Source organism: Patagioenas fasciata, chromosome Z (assembly GCF_037038585.1).
Source record: "Patagioenas fasciata isolate bPatFas1 chromosome Z, bPatFas1.hap1, whole genome shotgun sequence".
Taxonomy (NCBI): domain Eukaryota; kingdom Metazoa; phylum Chordata; class Aves; order Columbiformes; family Columbidae; genus Patagioenas; species Patagioenas fasciata.
Genome location: NC_092560.1, coordinates 30,310,592 through 30,338,050, shown reverse-complemented (window position 1 = coordinate 30,338,050; position 27,459 = coordinate 30,310,592). Strand labels below are relative to the sequence as shown.

General features: G+C 37.3%; 1 protein-coding gene across 6 annotated transcripts; it reads left to right on the top strand.

The window, feature by feature from the left end:
* Positions 1 to 146: 146 nt before the first annotated feature.
* KIF27 (kinesin family member 27) lies at positions 147 to 26,522 on the top strand. 6 transcript variants are annotated; one of them, XM_071801891.1, is made up of 19 exons: positions 147 to 341; positions 1,760 to 2,154; positions 3,243 to 3,443; positions 4,734 to 5,692; positions 10,815 to 10,958; positions 13,317 to 13,523; positions 14,076 to 14,251; positions 14,625 to 14,758; positions 15,309 to 15,464; positions 15,749 to 15,886; positions 16,504 to 16,709; positions 17,516 to 17,713; positions 18,071 to 18,184; positions 19,305 to 19,481; positions 20,110 to 20,325; positions 21,086 to 21,292; positions 22,089 to 22,287; positions 22,724 to 22,888; positions 23,240 to 24,482. In XM_071801891.1, exons 2-19 carry the CDS (start codon positions 1,845 to 1,847, stop codon positions 23,332 to 23,334), a joined length of 4,002 nt encoding a protein of 1,333 aa, XP_071657992.1. In that variant the 5' UTR covers positions 147 to 341; positions 1,760 to 1,844; the 3' UTR covers positions 23,335 to 24,482. The 6 variants fall into 6 exon arrangements, with proteins under 6 accessions (XP_071657992.1, XP_071657989.1, XP_071657990.1 ...); XM_071801888.1 differs by lacking the exon at positions 23,240 to 24,482 and adding an exon at positions 24,497 to 26,522 and having other exon boundaries at positions 149 to 341; positions 1,766 to 2,154; XM_071801889.1 differs by lacking the exon at positions 23,240 to 24,482 and adding an exon at positions 24,497 to 26,522 and having other exon boundaries at positions 149 to 341; positions 10,818 to 10,958.
* Positions 26,523 to 27,459: the final 937 nt, after the last annotated feature.

The window sequence follows — 27,459 nt, the reverse complement described above, 5'->3', positions numbered from 1 at the left end:
GTGTGTTGGGGGGGCGGCTCCTCCTGCCGCCGGGGGGCGCTGCCGTCGGCGGGGTGCGGGGCGGCGCCGCTCTGCCTCGGGGCCGCCGCCGGACGTTGCCGCCGTTGCCAAGCGAGACGCCGTAAACAACGGGGAGAGAGCGGCCGCCGCCTCGGCTGGTTGCGCCGCGGCCTGCGCCACCCTGCCGCGGCCCTCCGCCCGGGCCCGGCACACGCCGGGGGGCGGCACGACACGGCGGAGCGGGGCTCCGCCAGCCCCGGTGCCTGGATTCCGCGGCACCGGGCGGTTCCCGAGACCTGGGCGTGATCCCGTTCCGGCTCCCCTCAGATTTGGAGTACAAGGTGCGCTTCGAGACACGGCAGAATGTACCGGGCCTGCTCCGAAAATCCCCCGCAGGGTGTTTGCTCCCGCGTTCTGGAAGCGCGGAGCATCCACACGGGAGCGGGTCTGTGCGTGGGCGTGACCCGTCGTTGCGCACACAGCCAGGCGGGGAGCAGTGACGTTGCAGTGTAATTCTGAAAGGGACGGGAGAATGTCCGCGCTTCAGAGCGATGCTTGCTAGGGGATAAAAGCAATGCTCCGGATAAATAAAAACAGACCTGCCAGAGTGTGTTTTGAGTGTGGAGTTAGTAAGTTCATATGGTTATTTCTGATTGCCACGTCTATGACACACACCTGATTTCAGTCTCGTGTTTTGCTTATTTGCTTTGCTGCTGCTCAGTTAATAAAAAGGGGCTTTTTACAACTTTAGGCAGTTTCTCAATTCTGAACGGCAAAGTTCTCGAAATACATGGAATAAAATAAACCACAAAATCTTTCTGAAGCTGTTTGTTTTCAACGAACTTGGATTTAGGGGGGTGAGCTGATGAGTTCTGCCAGTTTGGTAATACAGCTGGCTTAAAGGCAGTATGTGGAAGTTTAGTGAAAAGGAAGTTCAACCAAACTTTCCCTTGCAATGCAAAGATGATTAGAATCAGGAAAAAAAAAAAAATTGGGATCCGTGAGCATTTGATACCTGTGAGGGTTTTTCAATGTCCATGAAAGACAGCTGTAAAGAAAGGCTATTTCTTGATATTTACAGTTGTGCTACTGCACACTGCTTATGTTGTAAGAACGAATACACAGGGAGCGGTATAAGGAACCATGGTTGCTAATATATGTAATTAATAAATAATCAATACATGTGTGCTTAATCATGCAGATTTAAATCAGAGCAATGCTTTATTTGTAGTAATTAGGTACGTTTAAAATCACACCACCTTTGCAGGCAGCACAACTGCTTTACCTGTGCTTGTTGAGTTACAAATGCCTGCTGCTTCTTACATGAAAGACGGTTCTAAAACACGTGTGTATACATATAACTTTTGGAGAAAAAGGATTTGTTTGATTGATTTATTTTGCCTATGCAGCATGAATGCAGCAGGAACAGGAAAATGAGAGAATTCATTGTAAGCATATGCTTTATCAACACTGTTTATTAGCAAGCTCTTAGAATATTGTTGCTTTACATGGCTGTGTTATGTTCGGGTAGAAAAGAAGGCAGCTTTCAGAATTAAGGTTGAGTCTGATAGCTTGGAAATCAATAGAGGAAAAAATAATTTATGAATTGATTTAATGGTTATTAATATAGCTGCTTTTATATCAGGTACTTTTCAAGAGTGTAATAGTGCTTATGTATTCTTTAGGAAATGTCAACTTTCTACTTCAGCAGGAAATTAATTCTTATTTATTACTTAATGTGGAAAAAATATTTTCTTAGTTGCAGACACCTGTGAAAGGGGTGAACACAGAAGTGGTAACAGATTTCTTGTTGACTGTGTGAATACCAAGTGGGGAGCGCAAGGATGGAGTCTGTCACAGAGGAGATCCCAGTTAAAGTCGCGGTTCGAATCAGACCTCTGCTTTCCAAAGAAGTACTTCATAACCACCAAGTGTGTGTGAGATTAGTCCCAAATACACAACAGATTATCATTGGGAAAGACCGCGTCTTCACTTTTGATTTTGTATTCGGCAAAAACTCAACGCAAGAAGAAGTTTATACTGTTTGCATTAAGCCTCTTGTAGTGTCTCTGACTGAGGGATACAATGCTACAGTGTTTGCATACGGACAGACAGGTTCTGGGAAGACTTACACTATCGGAGGTGGCCACATTGGTAGGTTGTAGAAAGTTTGAGCTTTTTCAAAACTGGAGAAGAATGCATTTGTGCAAGTTAAATATTAAATATGTAGCAGATCATGCTGCACAATTTTTAAGGGCTAATGAAGAAAAGTTATAGTAAAAAAAAAAAGCTTCCAAAGTCTGTGTTATAATTAGACTGTTCTGAAAACAAATTCTCCATGGATTAGACTATACAAAAAATATATTTATAAAGTGCTTTTTCCTTCCATATTTTCGCATGCAACTTAAACTAGAATTTCTTCCTGAAGTACAGTGTTTTGGAGATCCTTGCTACATTTATCTTACCCTGAAAATGTCTGTTTTAGGCAATTAATCGTTTGATTGCTCACTCTTTGATTTTTTGAGAGAGAGACATTTCTATAAAATCATAGAAATTATTATTTAAGTATTCCAAACTGATATAAATAGATCATTCTAAATCTCTTGGTAGGTATTAAAATATTCCTTTTATTTAGAGTCATAGAATCACAGAATCACTTAGGCTGGAAGAGACCATTAAGATCATCAAGTCCAACATTATCAAGTCCTCCATTACACCAAGCACCATATCTACACATCTTTTAAACACCTCTAGGGATGGCTCTGAATATTTAAAAAAAAAACAAGAACAAAACCAAAACTAGTATAGCATTAGTGCTCCATATCTATTTTGAAAAAATAGGAAATAACTGTAAATGTTGCTTGTAAATCTTGTCTGCCTAAATTACTAATAATCTTTGCTGTATTTAAGTAGAATTTATAATTTCTCAGACCATTGTGATGTCATTGCCAACTATAATGAGTAGGAATAAAGAAGGCATCTGTACTCTGAGGAGTATAGATTTGAACTAGCCTCCATATTTTTGGTAATTTTTATGACTATAACATTATGCAATTTAGAACTTAGCTTTGAATGCTCTTAATTCTGAACCCCAGGAAAACAAATATTTACAAAAATCCTTGGGAACACTGAGCTCTTCTGATTCCTTAGTATATTGAGTAGACTTATCTCAGTCTTCAGTCTTTGCAGTTTATGCAGCAGAGCCACTGCAGACTTCCATGACATCTTTGCTTGTATCTTAGCATCAATTGCAGAGGATGAAAAGGGCATAATCCCACGGGCTATCCAGGAACTATTCCAGCATATTTCTGAAAACTGTAAGATAGACTTCCATGTGAAAGTGTCTTACATAGAGGTTTACAAGGAAGAGCTTCGAGATTTATTGGAGTTGGAGACCTCTGTGAAAGAATTACACATCCGAGAAGATGAAAAGGGCAATACAGGTAGGATTCAGCTCTAAATTTTTGTGTGTTTCATTTCAGTTGTGTGCCCAAGTTATTCTTGCCTTCTCTCAAAAGAGCTTATTCATTACTAATACTAGAAAAAGTTGCATTTTCAGAATATAAACTCAATCTAGCTGATTTTAAGCAGTTTTGTGTTTAGATGCCTGTGAAGGATATAGATGTTCCACTGGAAATGGCAACAAATTATAATGTAGAAATACAGTTATTGCTTCTGGAAATTCTGTCTAGAAAGACAATAGTGTGTGATTATTCACTTGAATAAGTATTTTAAGGTTGAACCTTTGTTTCTCCATTAAAAATTGTAATTGTTAAGCCACTGATACTGCAAATATCTGCCCTCTTCTGGTATGAAATGAGTGGAGGAGAACATTTCATTGAGAGTAGCATCTGATATTTTTTGGAGGCTTTGAAATTAACAGTTATCTTATAGTTTTCCTGTCCACTGCATGAAAATGCTAGAAGAATCTGCTGCAGAGATATCTGATTCTCAAACTGCATAATCTGGTTTTGTTTGTTTGTTTTCCTTTATTCTTTATATTCTAATTGTTGTGTTTGCTTAAATATTAATGTACTGTTGCATTGAGCTGGCATGATTTTCTTGTCTGTAGCTGGAAGAAGGCATTAATTTAGCACAAACCTTACAGACAATAGCATTGCTTCACAAGGACCCTGCAATATATTTTAAACTACTTCTCCAGTACTGTTTGATTCAGCTTCAGTTGATTGTGCTAGGACATTTTCCATCCTTTATTAAAACAAAGGGCAAAAAATATGCTGATAGAAGTATTTGGTAGAAATACACTTCCAAATTATTAGATTATTAAATAGATACTGTCCAAAAGGCCCACCTACCTCAGCTACATAGAAGTTCTGTTCTTACCATAGATAATAATTTCTACTCCAAACTTTTTTACTTTTAGTATTTTTTAAATTGTCCTTTGCACATACTTTTTATAGATAGCACAAAATTGCAGTTTGCATATAGCAATATGTAAATGAGTAAGGCTGTGTATTGCATTTAAGATATTGTTTCTAATGCTATGACGCAATATGCCCATATACTAAATATCTGCAGGTTTCAGATACGTTTTACCTCATGCTTTTCATGTATCAATGTCTTATTTTTCTACAGTTGTATACTATAGCCTTGTAATAATGCAGGCTTGCATACTTCTGTAATTTGTGACTGTTTCTAACTGCTGTAAATTTTCGCTGGAGAGTTTAGAATTAATTGAATTATTCTTACTTTCTTTGGCTGGGTGTTTGAAGTAATTGTTGGTGCTAAGGAATTCCAAGTAGAATGTGCAGATGAAGTGATAAGCCTCTTGGAAAGTGGCAACGCAGCTCGTCACACAGGCACAACACAAATGAATGAGCACTCCAGTCGATCTCACGCCGTTTTTACCATCAGTATTTGTCAGAAACAGTTTGCAGAGTCTCGAACTAATACTGGTGCTGCACAGGATTCATCTTGGAAATCAGCCCAGATGATTTCTTCCAAGTTTCACTTTGTGGATTTGGCAGGATCAGAGAGAGTGACTAAGACTGGAAATACTGGTGAACGCTTCAAAGAATCAATTCAAATCAATAGCGGTCTGTTGGCCTTGGGAAATGTCATCAGTGCTCTTGGAGACCCAAAAAGAAAAAGTGTACATATTCCATACAGGGATGCTAAAATCACCCGTATTCTGAAAGACTCCCTTGGAGGAAATGCCAAGACTGTCATGATAACGTGTATAAGTCCATCCTCGTCAGACTTTGATGAATCTTTAAATTCCCTCAAATACGCCAACAGAGCCAGAAACATAAGAAATAAACCAGTTGTAAATTACAACCCCGATCAAGACCGGTTTGATGAAATGGAACTTGAAATCAGATTGCTTCGAGAAGCTCTGCAGAACCAGCAAGTCAGTAATCAGTGTTCACATGACTTGAATCAAGAAAGATCTCGTATCAGTTCACTTGAGGAGCAGCTCTGCCGGCTTCAGGTTCAATGTTTCAGTTATAGAAATTGTATAGATGAAGCGTTCCCATTTCTGGTTGATTTGAATGATGATGTTAGCTTAAAAAGAAGTCAGCGGGACAGGTTGCAGAGCTGGATCGCTATGGTGCAGGAAGTAAGGAAGGAAGATCTCACCATGCAGGGAACTGACACGGGGACTGGGACCATCCAAGAGTCACATCACATCACAATCCTTCAGCTAAAGAGGGAACTAAAGAAATGCCAGGTATCAAATGATAAGCTGATTATTTAAATAACTATGTGAAAGAGCAGTCTGCTTAAACTTGAATTAAATTTCTAAATAGGAAAACTATTACACTTACCTGTACCTAATTTGACTATTTAAATTCACAGTCTCATTTAATTTTGTTTGTCTAGTCCCTGGGACATAGCTTTATTTTGATGGATGACTGAATAGGCAATCATCTTAATCATGACAGAGATAGGTAATGTTGTATTTTGACTAGTCAGTTCAAAGATGATTTTACGAGGCTGAGCAGTTTTATCTGTTAGATTTTTTATTTTGACTGTGCTAGTGTGCTAGGTCTGGCTGGGATGGAGTTAATTATCTTCATAGCAATTTGTAGGGTGTTGTGTTTAAGATTTGTGACCAATATGATGCTGGTAACACACTAATGTTCTACGTCTTGATGAACAGTGTTTGCACAATGTTTGGCCTTCTCTGTTTCTGCCTCTGCCCACCAATGAGCAGATCAGGGAGTGCACAAAAGGCTGGGGACACACACAACCAAGCAGATGGCCCAGACTAATCGAAGAGATATTTCATGCCATATAACATCGCGTTCACCAATGAAAAGGGAGAGGAGGAATGTTTAGGTGCATTAGCTGTCTTTTGCTCAGGAGCCAGCTGTGCATTAGTCTACCTGTGGAAGGCAGTAAGCGATTGGTTTTGCATTAATTGCATTTGCATTACTTGTCTTGTTTTCTTTCTCTCTTCTTCCACGTCATATTCACTCACTGGACAATTTCTGTCTCAACCCACATATTTTCTTGCTTTTACTCTTCCTTTGCTCTTCCCCCATTCCACTGAGGCTTGGGGACAGTTAAGTGGCTGAGCATCTGTATGTGCTTAGCTGCATACTGGGGTTAAACTACAACAGCTACTTCCAGTCCTGTAAGCTCAGAAATTGTTGTGAATCCTGCAAATAAATTAATCTGTCAGAAGCATTACAGATATAACTACAACACAGATATTTTCACAGGTATCAGTGTACTTACAAATAACCCATGGACTAAGTTTTCCCAACTTTCATCCAATATTATCTAAAGCTATGTATGTAGTATACTAGTCTGTCTGATAGTTATGAAGTTGCAAGTACCTAAGCCATTTTTATTAATTGATTTCCTAATGTGTATTTCTTCAGGAATGAGGTCACCAAGAACTCCTGCATTTCCTTCTCATTATAATCCCTTCAGCTAACTGATTTTCTAGATTATTTACAGATTTCGCGGTTTTATCACTTTTCTGATGCTTGTATATCAGCTTTCTGCTTTTTGGTATCGTCATACTTCTTTGCAGTTTTCTAGCTGAGGTGAGAATTTCGAAACAAGATATGGGCTTCTTAGCATGCAGATATCCCCTGAGTATCCTGTCATTCCCGTAGTTCCAATAAGCTATTTCTCAAACAGCAGATAATGGTGCTAGAAAATTACCTCTGAGGCAAAGAGCTCTTGGCCTTCTCAGACATGATAATGTCTTCTCACAGAACTGACACATGATCAGATAAAGATTTTTTTTTAATGAACATTCCCATATAAATCTAGGAAGTGCATATTTTGGATGTAGTGAGTTAAAATGTTGAATATGAATAACAAAACATCCAGAATAATGCAGATCAGTGTACAATGAACAAAGCACCAAACAAAAATTAATTTTGTAACTTAAAATACATGTACACTCATTTGAAAATGAGTGAAGTTCTGACATAAGATAAACAGTGCAGAAAAACTAATCTGAGTCTGTCTTTTAGTAGAAGGAGATAGTGGTCCAACAAGGTAGAATTTTATAATATCCACCCATTTTCAGTTTGCACACCAAACTGTGATAAACCGGTAGACTGTTAACAGGCAATTGCATATACAGATTCTGTCCTTTTTCTCAATCAATCTAAATCACAGCTTTTTTTCTTACCTCTTGATTTTCTTCTGTAGCTTATTTTAAAGCTCTGTTTCCTAGGTTCAAAACAGTGTAAGTGCTGAGTTTAGACTTAAATTTCCCCAGATGAGTGTGCCATCCAGGGCCAGGAGGGAGATGGTTAGGAAGAGGCTAAAATCAACGTGACAGTACTGACTGAAGAGCAGGGCTTGCATATGGACAGACATAGTAGCTAATAGTGGACCTGTTATTTTGTGTACATACATATTTCTTTGCTAACAGTTGTGATTGCCTGGATAATGCTGTATTACACAAAATAATAGTGGTCTAGTGGGTTAGTCATAGCTAACAGCCAAACTCCCGCTCAGCCACTGTGCTGGTTTGACTGAAAATGGGTTAATTTTCTTGATGCAGTTAGAAACCTTTCTTTTTCATAGCTAGCATGCTCATTATTTGGACTTAGTTTGCGAACAAGCAGATAACACCCCAATACAGAGTTAATTTTTTAATTGCTCTTCTCTGAAAGCCAAGGACATTTTGAGTGCTCTTCCTACAGGTGTGAGGCAGGGGAGCATGGATGGGCAGAGCTTGACTGACATCCAGACTGATCAATGATAGTATTCCATCCCATTAGCATCATGCTTCAGATATAAGAGTGGGGCCTTCCAGTTTGCTCTTTCACTTTCCCTTGATTGGTCTTGTTATCAAGCTGGGGGGGGGCCTTGGTGCAGGACATTTAGCCCAGCCTTTTGCCATCCTGCAGAGGCCTCTGGGCTTTTCTGCCTTTTTCCTCTCTTTTCTCTCTCTGGGATCAGCTGTTGGGACCAGATGTGGCTTCCTGGGACTGGCTGCTCAGTTGTGGACAGAGTTCATGAGAAATTGCCTTGAATATCTTTTATTTTTATTTCATATATATATATTTACTAGTCGTCTATTAGTATTCTGTTATTTTATTAAACTGTGTTTATCTCAATCCGTGTTTCTCCCTTCCCTTTTGATTCTCTCCCCTTTTTTTTTGTGTGTGTGGAGGGATTGAGCAGCTATCATGGTTGTGCTGCCAACTTGAGTTAAACCACGACAGCCAGTTATTCACCCCTCCATCAGCAGGACCTGGGGAGAGAAAATAGGAAGAACAGGAATGAGAAGGCTTGTAGGTTGAGATAAAGACAGGTAGATTGCTTACCAATTAAAAAACAGACTCGAGTTGGGGAAAAATGATTCAAATTTATTACCAATTAAAAGAAAATATTAATTACTCATTTGGGTAGTGGGAAACAAAAAACGACTAAAACAATGCTTTTGTTCCCCACCTTCTTCAGGCTTATTGTCACTCATTCACTCCATACTCCTGTCCCTCACTGCCAAGGGGTGCAAGGACATAGAGGAATGGTTTATGGTCAGTACGTAGCAATTTATCTCTGCTGTTCTTTCCTCCTTGCACCTTTCCTCTGATTCACACAGCCTCTGCAAGAGCAGCCTTTCGTTCAGGAATATCCATCTGCTCCAGCATGAGTCCTTCCTGGGCTACAGTGTGGGTGTCAGCTCCACCACAGAGTATTGTCCCAAAACCAGGGTTCTTTACCTGATGTGCATATAAATGGGCCAAATTTAGCACACAGAAGTGAGATACCGTTTTATTACAGAGCTACAGAAGTGTGGATGCTAGAATAAAGCCATCATGCCAGCAAGAAAAGTAAGAGACATTATATACAAAATCTTATCACTATGTTCACAGCCTAAAAAGACAATTGTTATGCATTTGCATATTGCATTACATAGTCCTTTTAGTGTATAATGAGAACATTCAGCTAAAGGACACTTTATCTCACAGTCTCAAGATATGTGTTAAAGCAAGAATCAACTAATTTTGCAGGCTTCAAAATGTCTAGAGCTGCAAGGTCAGTAGTCTCTGTAGCTCATGATTAGTTGTTTTGCAAGTCACTCTTATCTTTGTTATATGAGCAGACTGACCTAAAACTGAAATTATTTCTGTATCTTTAGGTTAGAATTTGCAGACAGGATTCATTCTTTAAAGTGACGACAACAATTGGAGCACCTCATCCTTCTCCTCTTCCTGTTGTTCCCTCTGCTTTTTCTCACTTCTTTGGTTCCTTTCTCTTTGGCCTGTTTGACATTTTGTGCCCTTTGTTATATATCACAGAGGGGCCACCACCTTGGCTGAGGGGCTCAGCTGTGCCCTGTGGTGAGTTGACTGAAGTCACCCAGAGCCAGCTGTGTCCAGCATGGGGCAACCCTGTCCTCTTCTCACAGACACCATCCCTGCAGTCACCCCCACCAAACCACTGACATCTACACCCGACAGAAATGAGCAAATATAGTCTGATTTTAGTTATGTACGTCTAATACAATATGGACAATATGCCACTTAGTTTTCTGTCACTTCATCCTGCCCCACTCTGTCACCATGCTAGCATCTGTGCAAACTTTTTTCTGTAGTTGGCTCCACTCTGCATAATGATACAGCACCAGTCAGGGACAGGATATACTTGTCAACTACATTTAGTAGAAAGGTTTGCATTGGTACACAGACTTTGGAAAAAAGTTTTATTATCTAAAGAGACATCAGGTTCTTCAATGTATTCTTAAAAGCTATTAAAAGTTATCTTTTCTTGGAAAAAAGATGTAGGTAAGCTAGTTGTACAGTTGTACCCAGCTTTAGAACAATAAGATGTGATGTTTCCATACTTCATATTTGGCTTCTACAGGCTTTCTGGAAGAGTAACAACATTTGGAAGTCTCCTTCAATCAGTACTGGATTATTTATCCACATGAACATCTGAAGAAGCATTCTTATGGTTTCTTTAACTTTTAGGCTGTTATCTCAGTTGCAAAATGAGGACAGCTGTCATTTTTTAATTTGAGAAGTGTATTAATCTTATGGTTGATGCTGAGATCATATGGCTGTATCTTACAGCACCCTGAAGAGAATAGCTGGATTTAGATATCTATTTCGGTAAAATAGCTTTGGTTATGGGTACGTTATTTCCTTTGGAAGAAATAAATTTGTCAGAAGAAAATCAACAGATGAAGAAGAAGTGAAGAAATAACTGGAAGAAACTAGCGAAACCACTTAGACAATTTGCCATACATACCTCAAAACTTTGCAGTTCTGATCACACCTTTTAACAACAAATGAGTTTGTTTCTTTCTTCGTTTGTTTTTAATAATAATGTCCTGTTTTCCCCAGCTGAACTTTTCTTTTATTATCTAGCAGGCTCTAGTTATGGATGAAGAAGTATTTAGCCAGAAGGATCACGAACTGCAGATACTGCAGAATCAGATAAAGACATTACTACAGGAAAATAAGGAACAACTGGAATCTTTAAAGGAGGCTCAAGAAAAACATAGATTACAGGTATTTTTCCTCTGGTACACATTATGTATATCTGTATTGAACCATCCTTCCACTGTATGAATGCATTCATTATTTCAAGACTGGTCCCTCGGGATTTTTTTCAATATAACTACTTGTCAATCTTACGGGCATTTTGTTTTGAATTAGAGCTGTGTCACTTAATGAGCTGAGTTCATCTAGTAGATGAAGCACGATAGTGTGATTCTTGACGTTTGTATATCAGCCTAGCTGTGCCACAGCCTTCCTGTATAACATGGGGTAAATCATTCAGCCTCTCCATGCTTCCTGAAGTGTAACACACACCCCTCTCCCCACATGTGTATTATTGCTACGTAGTTTAAGGACAATTAATGAAACAGGATTTGAAAGGCCTTTAAAGATTGTTAGAATCCAAAAAATACTATAAAGATCCTATAGAATGCTTTATTTGAAAAGTTGTATAGAAGTGTATTTTGTTATACCTTTATTAAGAGATACAGAATTGTTAACTTTTGTCTTTATAAGACAGAATTTCATCCTAATTTTCCAAGCATTTACTATTAGAGAAAACTGAGTGACATAGTAGAAACACTGCTTGCTTCCTTCCTTCTGTAGATCTTGTGCTTGCTAATGAAATTAAGATGGGTAGTAAGTATAGAACATTTCAAGATCCAGGAGACCTTAAACAGAATAGTTAATATTCTCCTGGTGTTGCCTGTCATGTGGATGATAAATAAATTATTATATGACTTTTTAAGAGAAAAGCATAAGCATAGTTAGCTAGTACTCTTCTCCTTATTCTACTTTTTCTCCTTTTTTCTTTTCTTTGCTGATGGCTTGGGGAGAGTCAATGAATGAAAAGTGAGTATACTAGTCATCATATTTTTGTTTGCTCTATCATTTTCTTTCTTTTCTGTCACTTTGGCCTAGACTGTGGTTTTTTTTTTTTCCCTAACCTGCACAGCATAGTGTCAACTTAATACACTGAGATAATGCTTATATAAATTCTGGAGGATAGAAGGTGGGGGTCACAGAAGCAGTCACAATGCAGGTAAAAGATCATAATTGTTTCAGTATCAGAGACAGGAGAGAAGCTTGAGAGCTCTATGGCACCATTTTGGTACTTAATCCACTAAACTGCCACTGTTGTTTAAAAACATATAAAATAGGCAGAATAATGAAAAGCAAACACTTCTGTAAATATTTTAAGTTGTATTCACAGGAATATGTAATTTAGTGATACATAACAGAATAAGAACTTTAAAAGTAGCATGTACTAGATAGATATTAAATGTTTGTAGACTTATGTATTTATGTAACATGTTTCATTGTGGGATTTTATGTACAAAGGTATCAGGGACAAAGAATCTTAAAATGGTCAAATAATGGCTTCAAGGTGGAGCAGTTGGCCTTTACTGCTTCTAAAATCATAACAAGTATGGCATTCATATATATTCTATTTCCTATGGACAGGAGTATTATGTATTGTATTCCAACAAGATGTCAATTTGCGAGGCATAATCTATGCATGTTTGGAAAGAACTTGGAGTCTAAGAAAACAGGATATAAAGAATAAATAAAAATGTATTGTTCCAAGTAGGAGAATGTATTCATGAAAGATATTTTGCTTTTGGTTGCCTGTCACTAGCTGTTCTTCAACTTTACTTTAGTTACTAGGCCAGATTTTAAAGGTACTTAGAAAAGAATTGAAAGGAATATAGAAAGTTGAAAACTGGTATAATCTTGGCCTTATGAATCAATCAGTTTAGGTAAGATAAGTAGCTTTCAACAATGTACAAAGACAGCTGTAGGAGAAGCAGATAAATATATTCTCTAAGCTAGCATTACCAGCAAATTTCAGGCTGGTGAGAAGAAAAATAAGTAGCCTGTATAAGGGATCCTGGGTTCATAAACATGTTTATGTTCATTAATACAAATGATCTTTAAAGTGAAACTGCTCAAAGATGAAGAGGAAGCCTGCATACGTTTTTAATTAATTAGAACATGTGTTTCATTTGAATGTTTCTGTTTAATTCACATTGTACTTCCCCATAAACATACATATAAAGCAAGCATGGGCTGATAAGTATGTCACTTACTCACTAGATGCCTAGATAAGCTAACGTAACTTAACTGGGATAGGTCTTTCTGGAGAAAAATGTCTCTAAAATTTATTGGAGTTGAGGTGTGTGTGTGTCTGTGTGTTAATGATATGTCATAGAATTTTCAGTGCAGAATTTGTCAGTGCACTGCAGAAGAATTTCACATCAGTGAGTGGTTTACAAGATTCATGACCTTTGTAAGGAATTTAGAAATGGTGAATATGATACAGAGCTCATGATAAGCAAAAGTTTTGCTTCATTTTTTTTTCCCCATGAGAATGAGAAAATGGTGGAACAGCAAATGGTTATTGATCAGCTAAAAGAAACATTAGAGAAGTTTGCAGATGTTAAAACTTTGGACTTCTCAAATGCTTGTGAGGATGGGCCAGCTGTTGCGGAATCTGCAAGGAGGCCATACAGTGTCCCACTCACAAAGAGTCTGCTACACCCCCTTAAACCACGTTTAGGAACAGAGACCCGAAAGGTAAGGTCTATCAACATGTAACTTTTTTTTTTTTCTTTACTTTGTAGTTGCTATAGTTTGATAATTAGACTCTATGTGACAAATTATGGTAGCTTTCTCAGATACTGTTTACCTTCTCATTGAAGACTGAAAAAAATAGTGTTTACTGTCTGTAATGAACATGAGCTATGCCACAATTGTCAAACACCTTCAGTTTTCAAATTATCACTGACAAGTACTAAAGCCGTAGTCTTTTCTGGTATTTTCCTGAGGTTTTTGAGGGCTCAGTTATGAAGCATTATCAAAAATGAATTATTATTCTTCACAATATATTGAATACATTGGATAATAATTTCCTAACGGTGCCTTCTGTCACGTTTGGAACAAGTACTCCAAGATCTGGCAAAACCTTTTGTTACAAAGGTATTCAGAGTTACAGAAAACCTCTGTAATTTTGCTTGCAAGCTCAGGTGCTGTCAGACTCTTAGACTGAAATTTTTAAAAATATAAGTAATGAATTGCTAAATTGTTGCAAGTATTTTTACCCATCACTTTCTGTGTGCTTTTCGGCAGGTGTATACCAGCCCCCCTGCCTTCTCCCTGGCCTGGATAATGGCAGAATTCCGTGCTCGCAGCCAGATGATACTGAGCAACATAGAAGATCAGGATAAAGTCCTTCACTGCCACCACTCTGATCAGAGTGATGAAGAGGAAGAAAATACAGGCAACAAAAAGAAAACCTCATTTAAGTAATTTTTTTTGTTATTCTTTAATTTTTGTTACAGACAAATGTATAACAAAGATAGTATTACTGCCTAATCCTGCCATAATGCGAGATTGTTTGTGATGTTACTTATGGTAAATTTATGCAACTAATTGGGTATATTACAAAATAAGTTTAATAAACATAGGATTCTGATTTAATAAAGACTACACAACCCTTGTTTTGGGGCCAGAATCTACCATGTAGATCAGGGGGGCTGGGGCAGTGGGGAGTAGATGACAAAGAAGGTACAAATGCCTATGCGAATTTGTGATTTTTCTCTGTTAGATCATGTACTTCGCATGAAGCTTAAAAACTCTGTGTGTTTGGAATGTAGCATGTTATTAATTTTTCCTTAGGAATTCCATAAACCAAACATGGACACAAAAACAGGCTTCTCGGTGCTTTCTTCCTGATCTAAGTGACATGAAGTGTCAAGCAGACAAGTGTGCTTTATCCAACAAATCTGCACTACAGACTGACACAACCACAGGTAAAATGGAAGTCATGAGGGAAAAATCTTATTTTACGGTGTCAGAATATGCAAGAATGTCTTTAGCAAATGTAATTATTTTTCCCAGAAAAATATGTATATTGGATACAATTTTTTTTGTTACTGTTCAACATAGGCTTTCAAGATTCTCTTCTTCTTCCCTTTTCTGAAACTGATGTCAGTGACCTTAATGTTGAAGTAATACTTACTAGCCAGAAAGCAGTTCACACATCAAAAAGCTGTTTAGATATAAATCTTTAGTATGGCTTCAATGAAAGAAAACAGATGCTATTATCTTATCAGAGATGCACTGAAATGGTTCAGGAATATTGTTCCTCCCACTTTGGGTCTTGAAATGCTAGTGGATGCCATCATTTATTTTCCTGTTTAGACACATGGCAGGGGAATGACTCTTTGCGCTGTTATCTCCTTTTGGTTCTTTTACTTCATATGTAAGAACTCCACACATAAAATTTTACAGAGCAAAATCTTGTGGATACAGAGCGTATTCAAAACTTTTTATCTCCATATTGCTTTGTTTTCTTTCAAGGTGAAGAGATCGACAGCCTCCAGAAAAGTCATGTTTTTAACATGCAGAAGTTAAAGAATTCAGAGTTGAGACTCACAGAGGCTGAGCACAAAATGAGAGAACTTGCACTTAATATCAAAATGAAAGAGGAACTTATCAAGGAATTAGTAAGAACAGGTAACTGGCTGCTGTAAGGAAAATTACAATGAAGAAGTTCAGAAAAGTCACAAAAGTTCCGATGTCATGCATGTCTTAGTTTTTATGTAATTACACAAGAATACTTTTAAGAACTTAAAGATTCAAACCTTTAATTAATTACTTGCTATGTTTGCACTGAAGGCTGTAAATTTTGATTACAGCCTACACTGCTATGGTACACATATATATTTATTAAATATTTTTTGTGCTTTGCTGATTATTGCTTTTATCCACCAATAGTGTAATTTTTCATGTGTGCTCAGTGCTACTGATCTCTTCGCGGACATGTACTTGTCATGTGGTGTCTGGGATAGGAGAGAAGATACATCACTGTGCTGGGAATGTAACCATTCCCAGCACTGAAGTAGAGAAGCAGGAGTCAGAAGTGGATGAGGGAAAAGGTCAGTGTTGCTGTTAGCCACATCCCTTACACATCTGTCCTGGGGTGTATACACCTGGCAGAAACTAGGCTTATGATGACAGTAAGGATCTGTTTGCTCAGCCCCTTCAGTTGTACTCTTTTCCTGTGCATACCTTCTCTTGAGGTTGCCTTTTGGCACTGGTGAAGATTCTGTGCACCCAAAAATAGTACTTTGGGAAAGATCACCCAAAAATGGCAAGTCAGAGAGTAAAAGCGAAAGCTGAAATTGTTTACTGATTATTAAGCTGCAAGTTGAGTAATAAATGAATGTCATATTCTTCTGGAAAAAGCAAAAAGAAATACAGGAGAGCTATTTTGGTGAAAACTCCACTAGGCAGAAGAATTTCACTTTATTTGGCACTCAATTGGCACTTTATTTGGTGACATCAGATGACTCATGAAGAATTCAGATTTAATACTCCTTCCTTTATTTCAGAGTTAAAAAGGAACTTTATGTTTCTTTAGGTTTAGAAAATGTCTTAGAAATTACTGGTTTAGACAGGAAGAAAGAAGTAAAGATTCAACTACAGAATCAAGTGTTACATTTCAGCTCATTATCCTGCTGTTTTTAAACTAGTAGTTTATGGTGTCTTTAAGGTAAGGATGCTCAGTCTGTGAGCAGACAATATTCTTTGAAGATAACTAAACTGGAACAAGAATCAAAGCAGGCCAAAATGGAACTGGCTGAAACACAAAAGTGGCTTCAGGAGCTAGAGAATAAGGAGCTAAGAGACATTCCTGAGAAAGTCATGTTACAAAAAGAGTTCCGGAAGAAAATGGATGCAGCTATGTTGAAAGTGGAGGTATTTCTGATCTGACAATTAAGATTTGCAAATATATGTCTCACTATCACTTCTGAACCTTAACACTCTGCTTGTAAAACTCTCACCTGTTTTACAAATTGGAAGCTAGTCGAATCGAAGTAGCTAAGGAGAAATTTAGTACTATTATACTCAGAATGCTATTTAACATATACATGGTTAGATAAATACAGTATTTTCTTGGTAGATAAGAAACCGAGAAAGAAGTGGGTGATATGAGATACTCGTACACCATTGTATGTAGTACTGTAAGAAAACCTACACAAGAAGGCTATTACAAGTTTATTACCTGCCATAAATAAAATCGATGTTTTATGAAAATACTAAATAAATTCTACATCTAAGCAAATCAGTGATGGTTTGCAAGACCAGGCCCAATACAGTCATATTTGTTTCGCACTGACCTTCTACTTTTAAATTCTGCTATACCTAAGTTTAAGTTCTTTGTAGGGCCAGCTTAGGTGCTCTGTTGCCTTTTGGTCCTAGAATGGTGGGTCAGACAAGCACTATGTATGCTTTCCAGAACTATGATTTCTGTTAGATTTTACTACTTTCATTGTTTTGCTGTGCATGAGCTGTATCTTTACCTTCTGTGTTGCTTGAGATTAATTCTGCCTGTGCTGACTTTACCAGATAGCTCAGAAACCACTGAAATGAGTGAGTGTTTGGGCAGAAGTTACGAAGTCTTGCTGACTCTTAAGAGTTCAGTGAAATAAAGAATGAAGCTGGGTCATGTTTTAGTTTTAAGTTTTCTTGCTATTAAGCTGAAATTTGCCATGAACATTCAGGCCTTACAGAAGAAGCAGCAAGACACTAAGAATCTGGCTTCATTATCTAACCAAAGCGAGAGACAAGCAATAGAACTTGAGCAGAACGTGGCTCAGATGAAGCATCAGCAGACCCAGCTACAGAAGAGACTGCGTGAAGAGAGTGAAAAAAAGAAGCAACTAGAAGCAGAGATTCAGCAGGACCAGGAACAAATTAAAGTAGGATTCTTCCTATTTATTTATGACAAAGAATGAGATGAACCAATTTTGCCTCTGCTTCCCCAAAGACGACAAAACATACTGCTAGGCTTTCCAGTTTTAAGTAATGACTTTCTTGACAGATGCAGTGAAGAAATTGTCTATAAACATTTTCACAGAAATCTTCAGTTTGCCTTTCTCTTCAGCTTTTTTGTTTGTTTGTTTTCTTGTATGATGTCTAGCCCTGAATTGCAATTTTACATGTAAATTTAGGGTGAATATTTCAGATTGCTTACTTTTGTGGACTCTGACATTAAATGCATAGTAAAAACAGACTGACTGAGGCAAGAAGCATGAGGTTTTTTTGTTTATTTATAGGAACTTCAACTGAAGATGGAGCAACAACAGAAGATCCTTAAACTTAAGGATAAAGAGATTGCTGCTTTTAAAAAGAAGAAAAATAACTCAGTGGAAGCTTCACAGAAGCTACAGGTAGCTAATCTATTCCGATTCTGTGTGTGCTTGGAAAAAAAAAATTGCTTTGTTCATCCATAGTCATCTCTGTCAAGTGTTTGGAAGAAGGGTATTCCATCATCGTTTTGTCTTCTTTTTTTGCTGTAGCAAAAATTTGGACTATACTCTAGCAGCTCTTGTTCTCCTTTTTAATGAAGGAAAAGAGAGGCTCTAATGTATTTTATTTCTATGATTTGTAAAAAGTGCTGATTCAGAGACCTTGAGAATTCAATAGGTTTTCTTGTCTGGTAAGTTTGAGGGTGATACTGGTCAATTTACAAACATTCCATGGTTGTTTTGTGGTGGGTTTTTTTTTTTTTGGTTATTTGGTTCAGGGCTTTTTTTTTTGTTTATTTGATTGGGGGTGGTGGTGTTTGTTTCGGGGTTTGATTTTGTTTTGCTTTGGCAGAATCTGTGGTTTTGGTTGTTCCTAACAAGGTTAGAAAAGTAGGTGTCCTATGCAGCAGTGCCACCTACATTATTTCAGATGCGGACATTGGAACATGAAAGTTTCATGAGTTACCAAGAGTCTTCAAAAGTGAAAATAATTTTTTTTAAGTTAAATAAAGGCAACTTTTTAGCCTTACCAGGAATATATCCACTGACAAACTGTGGCTTCAGAAAAGAATTATAATGGAGTGTACCACCAGGATCAGAGCTCTCATTTACTGCCTGTTTTTCTGTGAACATTTTAATTTCTTGTCATGTAATGTTTTTTCACAAATAGCTGGTCTTTGGCAAGTATAAGGCAATGAGGGTGGGCCACCTGAATTCTTGTGGCACAATCCAAACCTAGCTGCTGTGGTTATATAGAAGACATCTATTTATGTAACTGTTCTTAGAAAAAGAATACATTTAATTAAGGCACCTGATACAAATTTGTTCATACCAGATGTAGTAATGTAACATTGCTGCACCTCATTTTTAAGTCAGTTCAATTTCTCTGTTATTCTGAGTCAAGGCTGCTGCAGAATTAAAATTAACATTAGAAATGTCAATTTCTTCTACGATTTTATCAGTTATTCTAAAAAAAGGAAAAACATAATCATAAAATACTCTCACAAAAAGTCCTGGTTAATGCTCTCTATTTAAACTTTAGAAATTAGAAGAGCAAAAGAAATGGCTGGATGAAGAAATAGAAAGAATTCTTCAACAGCGTGAACAGTTAGGAGAACTAGAAGAAGATTTAAAGAAAAGAGAAGCCATTGTAGCCAAAAAAGAAGCACTATTGCAAGAGAAAAGCCACCTGGAAATCAAGAAACTGAGATCTAGCCAGGTAATTTAAGAAAAAAAACATTAAACTCAGCACAATTATAGTGCTGACTAAAAGACTAGGTGTGGAGGGGAAGGCAGATAGCAGAAGAGGCTCAAGCCATGTGGTATGTGTCTTTACCATTGCCATGAAGGTATTGTGTGGCTCAAGCAAATCAACATTTAAAATGTGAATAACACAGAATAATAATTTTTTTCCACTTTTTCTCCCTGAAATTCCAACAACAAAACAAAAATCTGAACTGTGGAGTTCTGTTATTGCAGAGCATTAAATAATTTGGTATCTAAAAATGCCCTAGTCCTGTTACAAAATACAGAATATGACAGGGAAACATTTTGCATTATTTATTTTTCAGTAGCAAAAGCAAATAAAACTTGAATTATCCTTGTGACTTATAATGACTAGCCCCGTTATTTTTCAGTATGCAGAAAAGTGCACATTGGGCATTTTTGTTTCCTTTCTTCTTCCAAGTAAATAGTAAATTTTATGGTAGCTGTCTAGTCAAAATAAATGGGATCCCATGCTAGAAGCAGACAAGTCTTTCACTGCAGAATGTTATGGTCTCACTTGCATTTTTTTTACTAGAAGGAGTATCTCGTTTCATATCTATGGTTGCTGTGGTTTTTTTTAGGCTTTAAACAAAGATAGTAAGAAACTGTCTACTCGCTTAAGTATGCTGGATCAGGAACTGTGTGATAAAGGTATGCAGCTCCAGGGCAGCACCAGTGAAGATAAGGCAGACCTTTTGGAAAAAATTCAGGTTCTCCAGACAGAAAGGGATCAACTGCTCAGAAGAAGAAATAGTGTGGATGAGAAGCTGAAAGACGGTAAAGTGCTGTCACCTGAAGTAAGTAAGCAACTCCAAGATAAATACAGGTTTTAGGTAGCATTGTGTAATAAAACTTTCCAGTCAGAACCTAAAATGTCTCCAAATATTAGAGAAGCTAGAAGCAAGGAACTGAGGTTGGGTACTTCTGTAAATATAATAGCAATGTTAAAATACTCCTATGGTAGCACTACTTACATACTAGTGAACCAAGTTTATGTTCAGAGGGATTTAATTTAACTAGTGCTTTGACAAACGCCAGTGGCCTAAGGATCATATAATCAGAGGTAGGGGAATTAGAAGTTCATCCGTTTATCATAGGCAGATATTTTAATGTCAGGACACAGAACAAGCCAATGTACTTGCATAGTGATGCCCCTTAAATTTTTTCATAGAATTTTGTGAAAAAGGAAACTTCACCTGAAGGCCTCCATATTTTTACAGCAAAAATAAGTCATATTACCTGGATGGTCCACACTTGCATTGACCAGTATGATTTCATGGAAGATACAGTAAATTCTTGTAACATGCACAGATGGGTTCTAGGACTTCAGAAGCAGTATGGGCATGTGGCTGAGGTGCTAATGTGCCAGAAAGAACCCTAGTTGCCTCGCTTCTCAAAATTTCTTATTTTTCCCATTCCATTCTCTGTACTGCTATTAGTTTGTCTTGCCATTGAGTTTAGTTTCACCCTTGAGAATGAAATTAAAGAATGCCTTATATATAGAAAGATTAGTTCTACACTTTTTTCTTTAAGATCTCACACATGTGTTCTCTGTAGGAAGAACATGTCCTTTTCCAGCTGGAAGAAGGAATTGAAGCCCTGGAGGCTGCTATTGATTACAAGAATGAAAGTATTCAGAATCGCCAGCACTTGCTTAGGTCATCTTCTCAGATTCTTTCACAGAGTGAAAATAATGTAATAGGAAAACTAGTTTCCTTGTCTGCTCCAGAGCTCAGAGCTATTCTCTTCAAATATTTCAACAAGGTTTGTTTTGGCTAGTTACTATTCTAGATAATGAAATTAAATGCTGTCAAGAAATAAAAATAAATTTAACAGGCTTTTGGTGAAAATCTTTTCAGGTTACATACATTTGCTATTATTTCAGATTTTTTGTTTTGTTTTTTCATTAACCTAAATAGGATATTTGTGTGTTAACGTTGTATATCCTCATTTGGGGTTATTAGCTTAAAAGATGCTGCAAATCTGGAAATTTCATTGCTCCTTTCCAGTGTTCTGTGTTTCTTACTTTTGAATCAGCAACATACTTAAATAATGGTGTCGTATTGAAATTCCTCCCAACTACATGCTTGGTAAAGCTCAGGCTAGTATTCCTATCTTTTTTTCCAAATCCAGTATAAACTTTGACTGTAGTGCCTACAGTGTGTACAGCCAAATACTGAAGAATCATACTGACATCTGGAAACATAAAAATGAAATGCATTACAACATGGTGTCTTTGTGACCTGCGTCAAACTTCTGGTGATTTTGTGAACAAGTCGCCTGTGGGATGCAAGTTGGAAGTTTTCCAGAATCAGGAAAACATTGTTGTTTTCCTTTAAATTCTGCACAGGGTATTAAAAAATACACTAGTCCATGTGATCAAAATGTACAGAGCTCATTTCTAAAGTGTAAACTTGTAGCAGCAGGCAAGTCTGCTTCCATTATTAGCTTATGACTTTTAGAGACCATTGCTTTTCCATGCTTTAATCTATTAAGTAGAAGTGTAAAAGCTTTTATGAAAATGATTTGATAAATCAGAGGAAATGTATTTCTTTTGTAGATTGTTAGCCTACGTGAGTCTGAACGTAAATTACAACTGCAGATTGAAGAAAAGGAAATGAAGGTCATAGACCAGGATAACATAATACGTGAATTAGAATCTGCACTTGAACACGTCAAGTTGCAGTGTGACAGGCAGCTGACCCTACAACACAAAGAACATGAGAAAAAACTACAGTTAATACTGCATCATTTCAAAGGTATTTGCTTTGGGGAGGGGGATTATACAGCAAGTATTGTCATCAGTCACTACTGAGAAATACTATATTCCAACTAAAAAAAAAAAAAAGGTTCAAAGATACATTTTGGCTGTGACTAATTCTGATGTTGTGTGGGATGCTGAGGAACAGACACATATTTTTTTAAAGCAGTATTGAAATTGTTGTATTTTCATACTGAATCTGTGTATATTGGGAAGTTGAAAGATACCCATCCTGCTGATCTTGATCTTCTAAATAGTACTATTAAAACTAACAAGAGGGGTTGGCAGGGCCTTTTTGATCCTGTGTCATCCTAGTTAAAATGTACAGACTGCAAGCAAAGTGTCAGCAAGATACAAGACATAATTCTGTCTAGTTGGCTATCTTGGGTTTTGGCACAGATATATGGTTCTTAAACTAGTTTCACTTGTCTTAGAACAAGATAGTGAAGGCATTGCAGAAACCTTGAAAGGATATGAAGTAAAAGTCCAGCAACTGGAAAAAGACTTATTTTTCTATAAGAAAACCAGCAGAGAACTGAAGAAGAAATTGAAGAGCCTCTTTGGAGAATCATCCCATCAATTATTGGCATCCACTAAATGTAAGTATATTATCTTAAAATATTTATGCAATTGTCAATAGACCATTTGAAGATTGATGAACACACAGAAGTGTATTAGATAGACACAAAAACCTTATTTTTACTGAGCTAATGGATCTCCAGGAATATATTACACCTGTCCTCAGGCTTCAAAGGAGAGACAACATTGGTTTGTAGCTGTAGCAGTGGTATACTAAAGGTTTAAATTTGTGTTCTGTTTTCTCTGAATTCTAACATAACTTCAGCATTTACAACCTCACTCTGTTGTGGTTAAGAAAAAGGAAATTTACTGTGTGAAAAGAATCCTAATGACATTGTAACTAACTGCTTTCTCATATGCCATGCCTTTAGATAGAGTGCTCCTAGCACTTCACTTCATTAAAGTTACTTACTGGGAGATCGTCAGTGAAGAATTCCATACTTTCAGAGGATTTATACACTTGTAGGAGAAAAAATAACAACAAAAAAGCTTTTGAATGTGATTCTCTGGTATGACACACAACAGAGAAAAAAAAAAAAGGAAAAAAAAGTCAAAAACCAAACCAACAACCAACTGCTACTTTAAGTTTTTAATTGTTTCATACCCTACTTGCCAGAATCCAAACCTACAATAGAGCTTTTCAGGTGGAGGAGAACAGAAGGTTCAATTTCTGTCAATTTTTTGTCTCACACCTGTTGATGCCACCACCAGTACCCCGCATGCACAATACAATACAATCCTCTTGGCCCTGTCTTTACTCCTGAGGCTCAGCACGACTGGTTCTTCCTCCCAACAGATGCTTCTGTTTCTTTCCACTTGAGCAGTGCCTAACACATAGGTGCTGGTCACATACCTGCCACTCCCAGTGTGAATTGAGGTTCAGTCCTTGCCCTCTAGGCAGGATAATGAGCCAACACGTTCATTACTATACAGTACACTGTCCAACTGTGAACATGAATATTCTAGAGGCTGGATTATAAATGAGCATGGGAAAGACTATTCTGTCTACTATGCAAAGAAGCATGTAGTTCAAGACATCTGTTCCTGTGGGAAAACACCCATCCTAGCCAAATTGTAGCAAGGAGAAGAGGATCACTGTGAATTTCCAACTTTTTCAAATACATATATTTGTAAGTCTTATAATAAATACTCTGTATTTAGTTATTTTTCTTTTGAATATGTTTTTGAGGCATGCTGCAACACAGGTAATAAAAACACTTTATAATTTGTTGCTGAGCTTTAAAATAATAAAAGCCCTGTGTGTACATTACAGTCAAATTTGCAGAATGTGTTTAGTTTGTTGTCTGAATGTTAATTGCTAGCTCTTTTTGAATATATGAATAATTGCATATTTGACCATCATGGTTCAGTTGTTTCAAGACTGCCTACTAGGATACATTACATGTTAGAATGGTGAGACTTGTATTACCAGCACATTGTCAGAGAAAAGTAACAGTTAATACCTTTGATTTTTTTGTAGATGACAAACATTTTAACAGAAAGGACAAAATGTGATGTGCTGATAATTTTTTCCCGCATTCATATTGACTGACTAATACTTCTCAACAACAGGCACTCAGATGAGTTGTAACTTTTAGTTATTTATGTCCTGATAAATTTCATTTTAGATAATAGTGCTGATGACAAGGCATCCAGTCAAGATGAAGCAGAAGTTGTTTCTGAAGAATTCAGGTCAACACTTAACCCTGAAACCAATAATCACCCAGGGAAAAAAAAAGAAACAGAAAAAACAAGTATTTTAAGAACACAGCAGAATTCATACCAGCTTGGAGAAGATGTTTCAGAATTTGGGTGCAACAAAGAATGTTTGTCGAGTAATAGTGATGACAAAACAGGAACAGATGAAGCTCAGCCTTTGAAATCTCATCCTCAGCTACCTTCTGTCATCCAGAGACGAGAAGCTGTAACACAACTTCAGGGAGTAACTTCAGTAAAACTGTCTCGCCGAGAGCTACGTCATGTTCCTCCCTCTGAATTATCTTTGCGACGCTCCAGCCTTGGAGTTGGTGTTGGTCTTATTTCTCCAGATTCCACCAAAATGGACCAAAAGTCTAGTGGCCCTAAGACATAGTTATTCTTCATCACATTTTTAATAGCTGTTGCAACTGAAACAACTTTGTTAGATTTCTTTGTTCATGGTCTTGTTAAGTATCAACCGTGGATAAATGAGTAAATATTCTTTAGGTCTTATTGCTCACTATGTTAGGTGTTCACACAGTTTCAGTGAACCTGAGATGGATTTTAATTAATACAGTATCTAAGAACTTTCATTTGAAGGCCTTTTAACATTGACGAAATTACTTATATTGGTTTGAGGTTTTTGCAGTAACTTCAATTTTATTTTTTTTTAATTACACTGTGAAGTGCACTGCACATGTGTAACTTAGGTGTCACAGAACAATATTGTTCTTCACTTTCTTGGGTCAGAAAGAGTAACAAGCTATTTAATGTGTTTGGATATATAGCTAGAAAATTTAGTGTCCAGACTATCAGCTGGTATTGATAATGACTGGCTTCTGTACTCCTTTTATCTAAAAATATTTTATATGAGCCATATTTGAGAGCAAAATTCGTACCTAAAGATAAATTTGTTCCTGAAAAGGAACATGAAAGTACTTACTTTTTAAATTTTCTTTATGGCCTATTTATTGAATTAAGATAATTGCTTATTTCACTTTCTGTTTTTGTTTGTTTGACATTTAAAGAATTGCACTTGGCAACTCAAAGTGTTATATTTATTTCTGTACTACTAAAATGGAAAAAAAGAAGACCAAATTCAGCATCCTCTTGGTAAGCCAGATGGACCAATATGTTATTTGTAGTAATTAGTCAGATCCTTTCATAGACAAATTATTCTTCTGGATTTTGTATCTGCTTCAGACCAAGGACCACACATATCCTTCAGTTTACTGCTATGCTGTTGTTGGTAATACATTCAAGATGAAAAGCACATCTTTTTTGTAAGAGGGCAGTGGTCACTGAGAAACATACGCTTAACAGCTGCACAAACTTGAAGGCAGAAGCCAGAATGTCTGCATTTAAATGAGATTAGCACTGCTAACCAAAACTCTCTCCTACATAAGAAGTGGCAGTACTGAAAGTAAGCTTAGTTTTATTTTAGTGGCGGACTTCAGCCAGTCATGTTTGAATATGTTGTCTTAGATTATTAAATGTACTTAGGGAAGGAATTTTGCTTTCTGGTATTGTCTAGGCAAGGTGTTGTGTATAGCATGTGTGGCTGTAGGTGTAGAAGAACTGCATTTTTCCATGCTTCAAGCACAGTTCAAATCTGTCCGCATTATGAAGATGCTATTACAGCATGATAAATGGACCTCTTGTCTTGTGGCACATTTTGAACTTTCTGAGTAGACCTCAAAATATTTAACTCTAATTGGATAAACCACTTAACATGTCAAGTGATTATATCTTTCACACTTACAGCTAATTATTACCTATTCAGCTGAACTGTGAGGTAAGGATTGGAGTCTGTCTTGGTTGTTTTTGGATTGGGCTTGATTGTTTTTAGTGCATGGAACTAATGTGCCTTAACTAATGCTAAGTTTAATATTAGTGTATATGTTATTCACCTAATGTTTCCAATCAAAGAGCAATAAACAGGAACCAGTAAATACAGTTTCAAATGTGTACTTATTTACTAAAGCTCCCTATTATTAATGAATTGTTGAAGGCATTTCTTCTTAAGATAATACAGTGCATTACCATATACTTCATAATACTCCATAAATTTATAAACAAGAATTCCTCTTATTTTGAAGTTTCCACACATGGAAAACCTGTTCTTTATGCATGCAAAATATGCAAGAGAAAATGCAGGAAAGTAGAAATAAATCACTAGTAGATGTCAGCTGGTGCTCTGGAGTTTTCTGTAGCTGTGACAGTGCAGATGAAGTAGTTGTTAAAAGGTTAGATTCCGTGTGCTTCGAGACACAACTACCATGTCACCTAATGCAAAGGTAGATTAATACATCAGATGCGTTTGTGATCTTTGGAAAAGTGGGAGAATTCACAGAATCACAGAATGTTAGGGATTGGAAGGGACCTCAAAAGATCATCTAGTCCAATCCCCCTGCTGGAGCAGGAACACCTAGATGAGGTTACACAGGAAGGCGTCCAGACAGGTCTTGAATGCTTCCAGAGTAGGAGACTCTACAACCTCCCTGGGCAGCCTGTTCCAGTGCTCTGTCACCCTCACCATCAAGAAGTTTCTTCTCAAATTTAAGTGGAACCTCTTGTGTTCGATTTTGTACCCATTGCCCCTTGACCTATCATTGGTTGTCACCGAGAAGAGCCTGGCTCCGTCCTCGTGACACTCACCATTTATATATTTATAAACATTAATGAGGTCACCCCTCAGTCTCCTCCAAGCTAAAAGAGACCCAGCTCCCTCAGCCTTTCCTCATAAGAGAGATGCTCCACTCCATCATCTCTGTTGCCCTATGCCGGACTCTCTCCAGCAGTTCCCTGTCCTTCTTGAACTGAGGGGCCCAGAACGGGACACAATATTCCAGATGGGGTCTCACCAGGGCGGAGTAGGGGGAAGGAGAACCTC